The sequence below is a fragment of the Ciona robusta genome, chromosome 1 (assembly GCF_009617815.1).
Source record: "Ciona robusta chromosome 1, ASM961781v2".
In the NCBI taxonomy this organism is placed as follows: Eukaryota; Metazoa; Chordata; class Ascidiacea; order Phlebobranchia; family Cionidae; genus Ciona; species Ciona robusta.
The window spans coordinates 8,685,244-8,697,868 of NC_143235.1; the positions used below are offsets into that span (position 1 = coordinate 8,685,244).

Sequence of the window (12,625 nt, forward strand, 5' to 3'; positions counted from 1 at the left end):
GTTACAGTTATTACGGATCTCCCACAGTGCACTCATTTATGTGTATTTCGAAAATCGAATTTGTTGAATTTACTGCAATAGGGACATATATATATGATTATGTACAACACCATTGAAACGACAATAAAGAAATCGTCACAAACGCGACACATTTGTAAGAAATGTTTGTTTAATGTTCCAATCCTGCCCACACACCACCAAAGTCAGTTTCATCATGAACTGTGAGGGTTTGTACCTCGATTGCAACTGTCGGGTTGCTCAATAACCTCGCTTGCTCGCATGGGGCGTTCTCTTCAGGATCACCGTTGCAGGTAATGCTCTTGTCATTCTTATTTTCTTCCTGGTAGTTGTAGCATAGGGGCGACACTTGTGTGGCGCCAAGTGTTACATCAGCTTGGTCGTCTTGTTCGCTGTCCGAGTCATTGCATTCGCTCACACCTGTTATTCCACGGTTCTTAGGTTTCTTTGCCAACTGCTGGTTAAACCCGTTTTTCATCCGTCTCTTGGTCACTGGTGGCCCCACGCATCTCGGTTTTAAATGAATGTGATCTTCTTCGTCGTCGTCATCGTAGTCTGGAAATAAGCCGTCTGGCATTTCGGCAGGTGCCGCCCTGACGTCTTCTGTGGAATAATCAGATTTGTTTCAATTTCAAGCTACGTTTGATGCAACATCTACGACAATTTCATTTCTTTACCCCGAAAAAAAAAAGAAAATTAAACAACGCAATGTAATTAGGTATTACATCGATTTCTTACATTCGATGACAGCAATGATTACAAATTACATTAAAATTGCAAATGGGGATGAAATGTATTGTACATCAAAGCGTGCGACGTGCATGACAAATCTCATCTTACCGACAACGTTTTGTTTTCGTGTCCAAATTGGCTGACTTGCGGGTCGAAGAGAAGTAGCTTCTGAAACGACATAAATTATTCAATAACCAAAAATTACGAGACAATTAACACTAAGGTTAAAAGGTCTGACAAAAAAAATTGTCAGAAGATTAAAATGCTTTGTACGTTATTTGTGTCTGGTTTCAGCGATCTGTCTGTAATCAATGACGCCTCTCCTCCTCATGTTCGAGAATGTATAAAGGGTGGGGGAAGATGGGACACCTTATCACTACAATTTCTCATCGCATTTGGTAGTAAACAAAAATAAAATCAACAAGATCAGGATATTTAAATATCATGTACTAAGGTGTCCCATCTCGCCACACACTGAACTCTTTATTAGCTTTCGAATATATGAATGAAATTGACGATTTAAAAATAAAACGTCATGAGGGATTATGTTCGATCGCATGGCGAATGCGCACAACCACAAAGAGAATGTTTGTATTTCTTTCTTTAAGAAAAAAATATGTCTTAAATTTTCACAACACGTTGTGGTGTCTACAACCGTGCCCGCATCCTGCACTATATAAAATTGAAGGATTACCTCTTTCGTTTCTTCCGCCCGCTGCAATTGCCGTGCTGGGTCTCTTTTTTCTTCCAAGGCTTACTGTGCTGTTTCTTATTCGTGTGGTAGTCGTGTGCCGCATTGATGTCCACATGCTCGTTCTACAGTAAAAATAAGACTCTCCGTAAATAGAATTTCGCCTGTTACATTCGTCACCCGCGCCCAGATATGAAAAGCAAACATTGAAACATTTTTTCAAACTATTTAGATCATTTTTCTTAATCTAATAAAAGCAAAACTATGCAAAATCACAATGGTATGTGAATGGTGTATAACTTGTTTACTGGAGCTTGTATTGGCAGCACTACGATCGCTTAATTAAACCACACCGGCAGCGATCGATTCGTCATGGCGGACAGAAACTTTATTTTGTTTTGTCCCACAGGAGGAGTACTTGAAGCTAAACCTTTCCGTTCAAATGTCTAAATTACCGCGATCGTAGAATCGATATTTAGTTTGTTTGGATTTTAATATTGATCACAAGAGGCGCTCGATATCAGTCACAAGAGAATACAACTACTTCAACATTCTCACACGTGATATAATAATTAAATAAAGTCCAACACTTGTGCGGCCCTGATCTCGGTATTTTTTTTGTAATTTCTTAAAGGGTTTTCTCTATCAATCCTAAATATAAAATAAGAAACTACGAGCGTTCAAATAATGAAGTCCAGTCAACCTATATCCGGAAATTAAACAACAATGTTTTAACCTTCTGTTCCGGCCAGGACCTCCACTTTCAGGAGCACATGTTATAAGTTGAAAGAGCTTTTTCCTGAACATTGCTCCCATGAATGAATAAACAACTGGGTTCATCATTGAATTGGAGAAACCGAGGCAAGCGGTGAAGAGATGAATGTACATGATGGTACTGTAAGGATACAGATGGCAATTAGGCGTGTGGTTTATTTGAAAAGGTGTCTTGGCTATATCGAGATCATATATTGATTTTAAAAGGGATTTAGTGTTTTGCATATTGCACCACGTGGTTTAAATCCATGTACTTAAAACGATGTTTTTAGAGTACGTCCTAATTATGAGGAGGGTCTTAAATGAACACAAAAGCTGGTAACAATAATACTGCCTAATTAAAAATTCACGCTCGGCGACGCAAACCCTAAATATCTCATGAATAAAAATGAAAAGCGTGTCTTGTTATTTAAACTTCCGACCGAGCACAGTGTAATGAGAAGCGATCGCTGTATATAGGGATGTAGTCACTATGATCAGAACCCCTTAACCGCCAACAACAAGAAGGGCGGTCGAAGCTGTCTGTATAAACGGTGTTAATATTTTATTAAAACATAAATCCTAATCACCGGCCGCTGACGCAAGGTTCGGATGCAGCAAGCGATGAAGTTATCTCAAGTAATCTATCAACGTCGGTCGCGTTAGTGCCTATCTCGGCCGGAAGGTCCAAAAGGCCATTCCGGGTCGTTGCTCCTGACGGGTCGATCTGGAAAAAGGAAACTCATATATTTGAGCTATTAGCTTTTAGGTAAACCGTTAATTGCATCCTAACCAGTATATAGGCGCCCGAATTATACTATGAGGCATTTGTGCTGTTTAAGCACCAGGTATAGCTCCCCGGGGAGCTGTAATTTCTTTATCTTAATAATTTATGCAAATTCCCGCACCGTATCAGAGCTTCTCGAGTTTTGGTACAAAACACTATTTTCTTTAATTATACTGTTGTATTAATTTTTAACGTTGTCGTATCATAACACCATGCAACCTGTAGCTTATTTTCGGCGGGTGGAAAATCTCTGTTGGTCGCGCACGATTCGCATATAAGCCATTGTACCTCGTGTCCAGTTATGCTTGTTGTTGAGTCAGTGAATGGAAAATTGGTGGTAAAAGCGCTCATACTGGAGATTCTCATACTTGGCGGTTTACACCCGTAGCTCACCACCCCAAGCAATTTAAGCAAATGTACGAAATTGGTAACCTGTAGTACAAGTACACACACGCAATTTAAGCAAATGTACGAAGTTGGTAACCTGTAGTACAAGTACACACATTTTGATAAAATTATATCAACCTTGACATAGAGTTTAAAATGCATTTACCTGGTTGGGGAGCCATGATATAATGAAACAGGAGACGACGACCAACACCATCTGGGTCACTTTGTTATTACCTTAAGACATTAATTTACTATAAATCGTTACAACGATCAGGCATGCGTATATTGGCCAATAGCTTGATAGATTATCCGATTTCCCTCGCTATTAGTATAGATTATTTGAACGAAAATGGATTCCTAGACAACCAGATAAGGTTTCGGTATTCGACAAATTAAATTTCATTTACGGCAACAAGGTTTTGTTCAAAGAGATTGGAGGCCTATACGCGAAATTGAACTGGTGGAAAATCTAGTGATGGGAGTTATGCGACAGCATGCAGAGTCACACCAATCGATGGTATGCTAACGACAGACTATGCAATTAAATCCACGCGCTCAGCAAGACGTGTGTGATCTGTGCGGGTCTTGGCTGTTTCGTTGACAGCGTAATCTATTGATTAGGTTGCATCACACATGCATGGCTTGATTAAAATCACGTTCTTTTTTAAACCACGAACAATTTAAATAAATTAGTTGCGTCATCTGTGGTATATGTAAAAATACTCGTGACATTTGGTTATAAGATGAAACATCTGCCTATACATAGTGACATCTGCACTATTTATTAAAAGTGGCTTCTGCAAAATATAGAATAGCAATGCCCAAAAATATTTAATAATAGTTATTATTTTCTGTTGTTACACGTTCATATGCATTTGTAGGATACAATATTTATTAATTGATGCGTTCTAACCATTTTGGAGCCAGTAAAATTACATCTAGTGGGCGAATCGATAAATAACCCCTCGTGTGTTATAATACATTTCTTTGAAGTGTTGTCAATTAATAAAGATATGATTGTAGTAATTCGTGGTAAAACCGTGATGTATTTTGAGATTAAAAATATTGGGCAATGTGTGCTTATTAGGGTCCCGTCTTCCCCTACTCATATTCTTGCTGTCCATTGAAGCACAGCCTATATACTAAATAGAATATATTTCATAAGTTTAAATATATAATATTGGCCAGACACTACCAGGTGAACAACACTAACGTAACGAACCTGCAGAGTCAGAACTTTTCTTTCTTATTTTACTTCGTTTTCTCATAAAACGCACAAGATCAGAGTAACAAAAGACGATCACGATGAGCGGAAGGAAGAAGCCGACTATACTTCTCAGGACATTGTAAAGAACGTTGAGGTGATAAGTCATTCCTTTAGGAAACTCCCAAACACATCGATCGCTAAAAAGTTTAATTCAAGCACAATTAGTTATAGACATTTAATAGAATTTTGTTATTCGTGAAAGCACGTAAACAGCGTTCGCCAAGCAAGCTTTGCTCGGCGCTTAAGAGCAAAACAATAACGTCACAAAACTAATCCTCAAAACAGGATGGCGGGACTGTTGCTGATGACAGTATGAAAAGCGCAAGTGTTAAAATGTAATATCTCGCATCAACAAACCGGTTGTTTCAGGAAAAAATCTTTGTTCACATGCATGTATTGGTTATTGTTTCTCTACTCAGCATTGAAATCATAAATATCCTTGCTAACCTTTAATTAAATTGTCTTAATAATGCTTATAGATTGTTTACGCTGGATATTATTTGGAATCGATAGTTCGTCTGTTAATTGTCAGTGTTCGCATTTCAACAAGGGGTTTTACCTTAATCTCAATTGCCCTTAAAGTAGATATAATACCATACCCGTGTCTATACTGCTTTGTCGTTCGAAACAAGGAGGGTAGTATCATGAAGAAAAGAGAAAGTCCCCAGATTAGTGAGCTGATAATCCATGCCTTTTGGACGGTACGTAACGTCCTACATTTGATCGCCTTCAAGAAAATAAAAGTATAAGCATGTGTTGCAGATATAGATTAGCCGATATATGACCCACCTTAACTATAGCCAGCCATCTGTCTAAGCTCATGATGGCTAAAAAGAAGATTGAAGCGTACATATTCATGTAGGTCATGCAGCTCGCTATCTGTTGGTAAAGAATCACGGATAAATGTCAAATAGTTTGCGTTTTAACTAAATGTTGGATCACGGAATGTATCAAAATTAAATTGTAACCTTAGCTTTATAACCTTGTTCAACAATAGCGAAGTCTGTGCAAATTGTAAACATGCAATTATTAAGCTTCCCGCTGTGGCGCCATCGTTTTGTGGTTATGGTGGACAATGCAACTAGGATTCGAAGAGCAATTAGCGCGAGTTATTGGCCTTTAAAACAGTGTTCGCAGCGGCTCAGCGCGCCGAGTTTCGAATTTACTAAATTATTCATGCCGTCCTCATTAGGCGATTTATGTTATTCCAGTGAACAGCTAAACAAGCTTGTGACAGCTTACAAATTCTAGTACATCAGATTTGCTGTTTCCAATACACGGGGATGTATTTGTATAATCAAACCGCTGCCTTATTTACGTCAGTGTTTTGTAAAAAAAGTCTTCCTTCGTTCAACCTAACCTTGATATGGCTTACTAGAACATGGTTTCGTTTAAACCATGCCAATGGCCGTATAAACATGAGCAAACAAATTATAAAAATTTAATAATGATAATAACCAGCTTACTGAATAGATATCGAGCTAGCGTACATGAAAACATGGCCAAAATCCAAATCAGCATTTGCGGACCGGTATAGACTAAACTGTCAGCTTGTTTTCCCATTCACTGCACACTATGGAGTGTAGAAACTCCAACACAAAGTATAATTCCTTAACGATGTAAACCGATGTTCGAAACTGTCAAAGGATTTTACCTTGCACATTATGGTTCCGAATACCCATCGACCCATTACGTGTTCAGCCGCCCAGAATGGCAAAGTACCCAGAAGTAAAATGTCTGCAACCGCCAAGTTCGTTACGTACACATCCGTCACTGATTTGTTCTGTGATCAAAGACAATTAAAGTTCGTTTAAAACCGCTCATAGCTTATGTGGAATTAAATCGAACAAATGGGTTTTATCAACTGTAATACGCATTAGCAGAAAATTGATTGCCTACAAAACATAATATGCAATAATTCAAAACATAATATGCAATAATTTAAAACATAATATGCAATAATTTAAAACATAATATGCAAAAATAAAACACCATGGCATTGTTATAGCAAGATTTTCTGTGCTACTTAACACTACGCAATTTTATCGTTCAGTTTTATAAAAACACACTTGAATATATGGGCATTGTATTTCTTTCCGTGCTAAAAACACAAATGAAAACTTTGTTTTGGATCGTGAGGTCATTGAGAAGTTAATGTTAAATGTTTTTTTTTTTCAAAGGCCGTTAAACGTGAGGGTGCTGTGACAATATACCATCATGTAGGTTCTACCATTGCTTAAATAATACACACTTCAATTACGAATGCTTGTCAATAAGGCTCAGTGGCTAATATATTTTAACCCACTTGTAATAAACACATATAAGCCTACCTTTACCATGTGACGCATAATGTAGAGAACGATACCGTTGCCGATCAAGCCAATAAACGATATAATGCAGTATAGGACTGGGACCACAATTTGCTCCACAATGTTCAGTCTTGGTGGAGCTTCGTAATGCACGGGCGATACAGTGGTAAATGTTACTTCTGTTGGGCTGAAACTGCTGCTCGTTTCCAAGCTCTGATCATCTGGATCCATGGTGAAATTTGTTTCTCGAAATGCTTGATATCAGTTTCGTATGCTTAAGTTAACAGTGTCTCTCTTAAGTTAACAGTGTCTTATAATAATAGTATCGTATTTTAAAATATATATATATATATATATATGCACCTTATAAAGAATAAGGTGCTGCATACGTAAGCATTCAACACCTTCACACATAACCTGAAAAGCTTCAATAGCCTTATGCGAGTTTGTAGTTTCTTATTTTGCTGCACGAACAAGCTATACGCTTGACGTGCTCCTTTTGATACACTTCATTTTATAGGCGAAGGAAAATAACTTGGTAAATTAGAATTTGTTACTGCCGCCATTGTTGGGCCCTTACACTAATTAAGTAAGACTTACTCGTGTAATTCAAGTGTAAAAGTCAGTCAACCGAATTAGATAACCAAGATTAGGTTGGCATCACTCGATTATTCGTGACCACCGAGAGAAAATTAATTTTAGAAACAAGGCCTTTACTTTAATCGGTCGGGAAAGAAATGAAGAAATGGTATTTTCTAAAGATAAATTATAATTCAAACAGCTTAAATAGCGGAAACATTATTCAAGCCTATGCTGCAAAAACACCCTTTAAATATTTATAGGAGGTTCATTGCTGACATATAACATGTTTCCGAATTATCCTGGCTAACTTTTCATACAATAGTAATTCTTGCGTATAAAATAGGACTAAAAGCCCGTTTGACGCTTATATGCTGTTATACATTGCACATGTTTTTCTACACAGCGTAAAGGACACGTTAATAGACAGCTCTCCCAATACATTACTTTCCAATGTAAAACGCAGAGTGAAATAATTAGATCTGCAAACATTATTGAGCGGCAGCTTTTTTGTCTATGTCTATAAGTCTTGTTAAAATAATCCCAGACGAGAAGCTGCTGTTTTCACACCGGCTTAATAACAAAAGAAAATAATTAACTTTCGCCAAACCGATATTTGGCACCCAGGGGACCAAGGTGAGATCCAGATTACAGCTCTGGAGGATATTAAGCTAATTATATCGCTTCAGTGATCTGTAAACCCGCCCACTTTTAACAAACAATGCATTTTTTCAGAACTATTGATTTTCATGGCCTGTCAAATCCCGTGGGTATAAGTGATAATCCGCCACGAAAAGAGACCCAAAACTTTTACTCACCGTGCGTGTACCACCGCGTAAACAAACGCGACGTTTAATGGTCACGGTCGTATCCGGGTAGAAGCCTAACCTCGTACTCCAGACTTTTCTGGTTTTGATTCCGAGCAGACAGAGGTCACGGCGTTAAAACCACGAGCTCCAGACCACCCAAGAAAAAGGCAGTAAATTAACGCCAGAGAAAAAGTATTTTTTATCGTCGTCATTAATCGTGGGGCTTGTAATCTCCTAGCGACTGTGAAAAATGGTATGGATGACGGCATTTTGCTATGTATCTATCACATACTGCTCGTTGGTCTAAAATAAATCATTTCGGCTGTAATATCCATAAATTTCTCTTGAAGCGTTATACACTGGTAAACCCTATACGATACATTTAACGGAAAAATCCTTTACAAATTAAATGAAATTTTAATTGGAAATTTTATCTGTGTTGCTCTAAATTTAATGTAGAAATTAGTCTGCGGCTGACTAACACATGTCCAAATAATCGATTGTAAAGCAGCAGCAATGTTAAACTGAATGTCTTATGTATTTAGTCTGCTATTGCCATTGTGTATGAATAAAAGATTTATGGATTCAGCGTCTGTGAACCTTATTTTCCTTGTCATTAGGCTAATAATAACATAGATGGCTCATCCTGGATATATTTTAAAGGAAATTCAACAATAATGAAAAAATGAGCGAAAATCAAACAGTATATGCAAAGTCTATATATTAGTTGTGTGTTTATATATGGAGAAATATATATTAGGGCTAAAGTTACTCAAATAGTAGTATGAAGGATTAGTTTTATATGTGATAAATGAATACACCGTGCTTATTTTTATACATAAGTGAGGCGATATATTTTTGGTCCCCTTTTTCTTGACTAAAATCAGCTGATCGAGCGTTCCGCACCAATAATTTTTTGACTGACGTGCTTCTGTTATTATAATATTATAATGAGGTATACCTAATACCTATATCTGCTCTTGCTCATACTATAAAGACCAAAAACTTCTAGAGTTGGTTAAACTGTAGCTTATACTATATTCCAATTGCAGATGAATTTTGCAGAAGCAAACTAGTATCCAATATTTGGTCGCCTATAAGGTAAGAACTAAGAAGGTTAACTCTTTTTTTAAAATTTACCTCTTTTTTTTGTAAATAAATAGTTTTATAGATGCTTTAATTTTAATAGTGTCATCAGTTTTTTTGTTTTTTTAGTTTTCTGAAGTTTTGCACCAAGATTTACTGCATATTTAATCAAGCTCACCCATAAGCTATATGCTATAATATTAATAAGACATGTATTTTGAATACTTTTGAATGTAAACTGTATTAGTGTATTTTAAATTATACAGTCAGCAGCAACCATGGGCAAAATATTTCTTGAACATAGTGGAGGCTCCCGACTTTTCTCATGCGCCAGATGTGACACCTCCCTCACTAACAGATCTGAGTTGATCTCTACACGATTCACCGGAGCCACCGGACGTGCTTTTCTGTTTAACAAGGTAAGAAAAGGATTTTTAAAAACTGAAGTATTTTACAAAATAAACTGCGGTGCTAGTGAAAAGTTCGCCTCCACCTTATTTGCTAACCACTAACCCAATAACCACTAACCCGCTAACCATCAACCACTAACCACCAACCACTAACACTTTCCACCAGCCTAGTTTTCTATGTACCGGAGGATTCTTCACTCGTGCCTAAACTACAAAACATAACTGACATCTCGATGTACACATGGTGCTTTATTACTTCAGGACTCTAACTGTATTCCCTGTAGTGACTCTTTATGTTCTATCTGTAACAAATGAAATTAAATTAGTGTTCAGATTGGAAAGTTTTACTTTCACGCATAGGATATTTGTTTATATTTTCTTATGAAATATTCTCTTTTACGAACCGAATAAATTTTCCATGCAGGCCATTTTTTCCTATCCTGCATAATGCAAGGGGAACCATAAATATGGTAACATAGCCAAAAAACTTAGCACATATGAGTTTACCAAAAGTGTTTTCTAATGTGTCATTTTTGTTGGTAACAATAAGGAATTCCCCACACCAATTTTTACATGCAGATGTACTAGGTAAATGATTACAGTCATGTCATTTAGCATCTGCATTGCCTACATCGGGCATACTGTTTGCTATTTTCTTTTCAGATGTTGTTTTACCATGTTATATAAGCAAATGCGCTTTAAGCTGTGTGTTATAGACAGTATGTTGTTTTAGTTTCTTATCTTAAGAATCACATACGGTAAACAGAGTATGTTTATTCTGTTCACCCTTTTGTTTAGGTGGTGAACTTGATTTACAGTGATGTACAAGACAGAGTGATGTTGACAGGAAGGCATATGGTACGCGATGTAGCGTGTAAAAACTGCAATGAAAAACTCGGTTGGATGTATGAGTACGCAACTGAAGAAAGTCAACGATATAAAGAGGGGAGAATAATCCTGGAGCGTGCCCTTGTTATGGAAAGCGATGGTTTTGATGAAACACCAAAACCATCAGCTCTAAGCCATAGTAGACATCGAGATAATGTTGATTGATGATCTTTGTATTGTAATGTGTTTTTCCTAACTTGTGCCTTTGTTTCCGCTTATGCTCATTGTATAATTATTTATATGTGATACAAATGACTGAAACATGAAGACGCTGCTTCTCAATCTGCATATTGTTTGTTCAGATGTTTAATACTTATATGTTGATCATTAAGTATAAATTTCATTCATGTATACTAATAAATTTGACTGTAGTGCTCTAATGGAGTTGCACTACAGATTGACAGCTCTGTGCAATCAGGTGAAAAATATTGCATAAATAAAACTGTCTAATGCTGACAATCACTATTATTTTAATGCCAGTTTTGTTCTATTCTATTGTCATGCGTTACTGGTATAAATTTGACCGCTAGGTTACAGAAACAAGTCTAGGACAAACCAACACTTTTTTTCATTCCAGTTGGTTATATAAAATAGGCAGAACAATATGTCAAGTATGTCGTGCAATAAGAGGTTAAAAATACAGCAGGATGTTCAGCTCGATTACGGAAATAGGAAAAATGATCAATGTATTAAAACTTTTTTTCCCATGCGTGTTTTTTCTCGGTGTATTGGACTGATGCGGTCAACGCAGATGTTTGGAAAAATACGCAACAAATATGTTACCCGATTCTCACAGCAGAGGAGAATGGTCATCAGTGGCGATTTAAGATATATAAAAGTCCGCGCTACGCTTATACGTGGACCTCCCACTTTATCACAACACCTGGTCACTCGTAAACCAATCGCATTCAAAATGTTACATATATAGCTCTCACTGATACACGCTGTATATGTATTTAATAAAAACGTGCATTCATGTCGAAAATTAACTTTGAAAGTGGTCGTGTTCGGTAACCATAATTCACTTGTATTAAATTTATTACGCGGCATGTGTTCTGGTGGCTTATGATGTAATAATCACAATATACAGTAGGGTGGGGAACATGTGACTCGTCCCGTTTAGTAGCAAACAAAGAACATTTAAAAAGTTATAAAATGGTATTCTCACGACTCCCATATACTGTTGTTAATTGTTTAAAACACGATCAGGGTATTTGGATATTGTGTTCTAAAGGTGTCCCGTCTTCCCCCACACTACTGTAATTACATCATACTTGACATTCTGACGTCACCAATGAGGATTATATAATATACAATTTACTATTTTAACATGTTTGTGCAAACAAATGCAAACACATGTTATATCGTGTATTATGGGAGGCTCCTAATGATTCGTCTTTTAAATATACAATATCTGAAGAAAGACGGGACTTACCTTTATCACATGGTATACTAATACCCCGACCGTGTTTTAAATATTTAGCAACGACCTACGTAAGTCGTGAAGTACGGTTTTGTAATTCTTGCATTTTCTTTTTTAACTATCAAATGGCACAAGAAAACAGAATGAAAGGTGGTGTCCCATCTTCCCCATCCTACTATATAGTAAGGTGGGGGAAGACGGGACACCTTTAGCACACAATATCCAAATACCCTGATCGTGTTTTAAACAATTAACAACAGTCTGTATGTTGGTCCCAAGGTTACGGTTTAATATTTCTTGAATATTATTTTAATATTGCCAAATTAGACGAAAAAATAGAATGAAAAGGTGTCTTATACTTCCCCACCCCACCATATATTGCAAAAAGGTGTAAAATAGTTTAAACGCGATTGGACTTAACAAAGTGCAAGATCAGAGATCATTGCTTTAGAGCGGTTGATGTTGAAGCATGCGAATAATCAT

General features: G+C 36.9%; 2 protein-coding genes across 8 annotated transcripts; one reads left to right on the forward strand and one right to left on the reverse strand.

Annotated features, from left to right (window-relative positions):
- Positions 1 to 22: 22 nt before the first annotated feature.
- LOC149742743 (uncharacterized) lies at positions 23 to 8,497 on the reverse strand. 3 transcript variants are annotated; one of them, XM_089889545.1, is made up of 13 exons: positions 8,345 to 8,497; positions 6,969 to 7,221; positions 6,293 to 6,421; positions 5,428 to 5,517; positions 5,238 to 5,365; positions 4,594 to 4,775; positions 3,535 to 3,605; positions 3,201 to 3,413; positions 2,785 to 2,921; positions 2,178 to 2,336; positions 1,445 to 1,566; positions 859 to 918; positions 23 to 621 (listed from the first exon to the last, which is right to left on the reverse strand). In XM_089889545.1, exons 2-13 carry the CDS (start codon positions 7,176 to 7,178, stop codon positions 170 to 172), a joined length of 1,953 nt encoding a protein of 650 aa, XP_089745671.1. In that variant the 5' UTR covers positions 7,179 to 7,221; positions 8,345 to 8,497; the 3' UTR covers positions 23 to 169. The 3 variants fall into 3 exon arrangements, with proteins under 3 accessions (XP_089745671.1, XP_089745679.1, XP_089745688.1); XM_089889553.1 differs by lacking the exon at positions 8,345 to 8,497 and having other exon boundaries at positions 6,975 to 7,461; XM_089889562.1 differs by lacking the exon at positions 8,345 to 8,497 and having other exon boundaries at positions 3,270 to 3,413; positions 6,969 to 7,293.
- Positions 8,498 to 9,211: 714 nt separating this feature from the next.
- Positions 9,212 to 11,178, forward strand: LOC149742744 (protein yippee-like 5). 5 transcript variants are annotated; one of them, XM_089889703.1, is made up of 4 exons: positions 9,212 to 9,290; positions 9,388 to 9,436; positions 9,688 to 9,840; positions 10,630 to 11,178. In XM_089889703.1, exons 3-4 carry the CDS (start codon positions 9,700 to 9,702, stop codon positions 10,882 to 10,884), a joined length of 396 nt encoding a protein of 131 aa, XP_089745829.1. In that variant the 5' UTR covers positions 9,212 to 9,290; positions 9,388 to 9,436; positions 9,688 to 9,699; the 3' UTR covers positions 10,885 to 11,178. The 5 variants fall into 5 exon arrangements, with proteins under 5 accessions (XP_089745829.1, XP_089745821.1, XP_089745835.1 ...); XM_089889695.1 differs by having other exon boundaries at positions 9,240 to 9,436; XM_089889709.1 differs by having other exon boundaries at positions 9,241 to 9,436; positions 9,669 to 9,840.
- Positions 11,179 to 12,625: the final 1,447 nt, after the last annotated feature.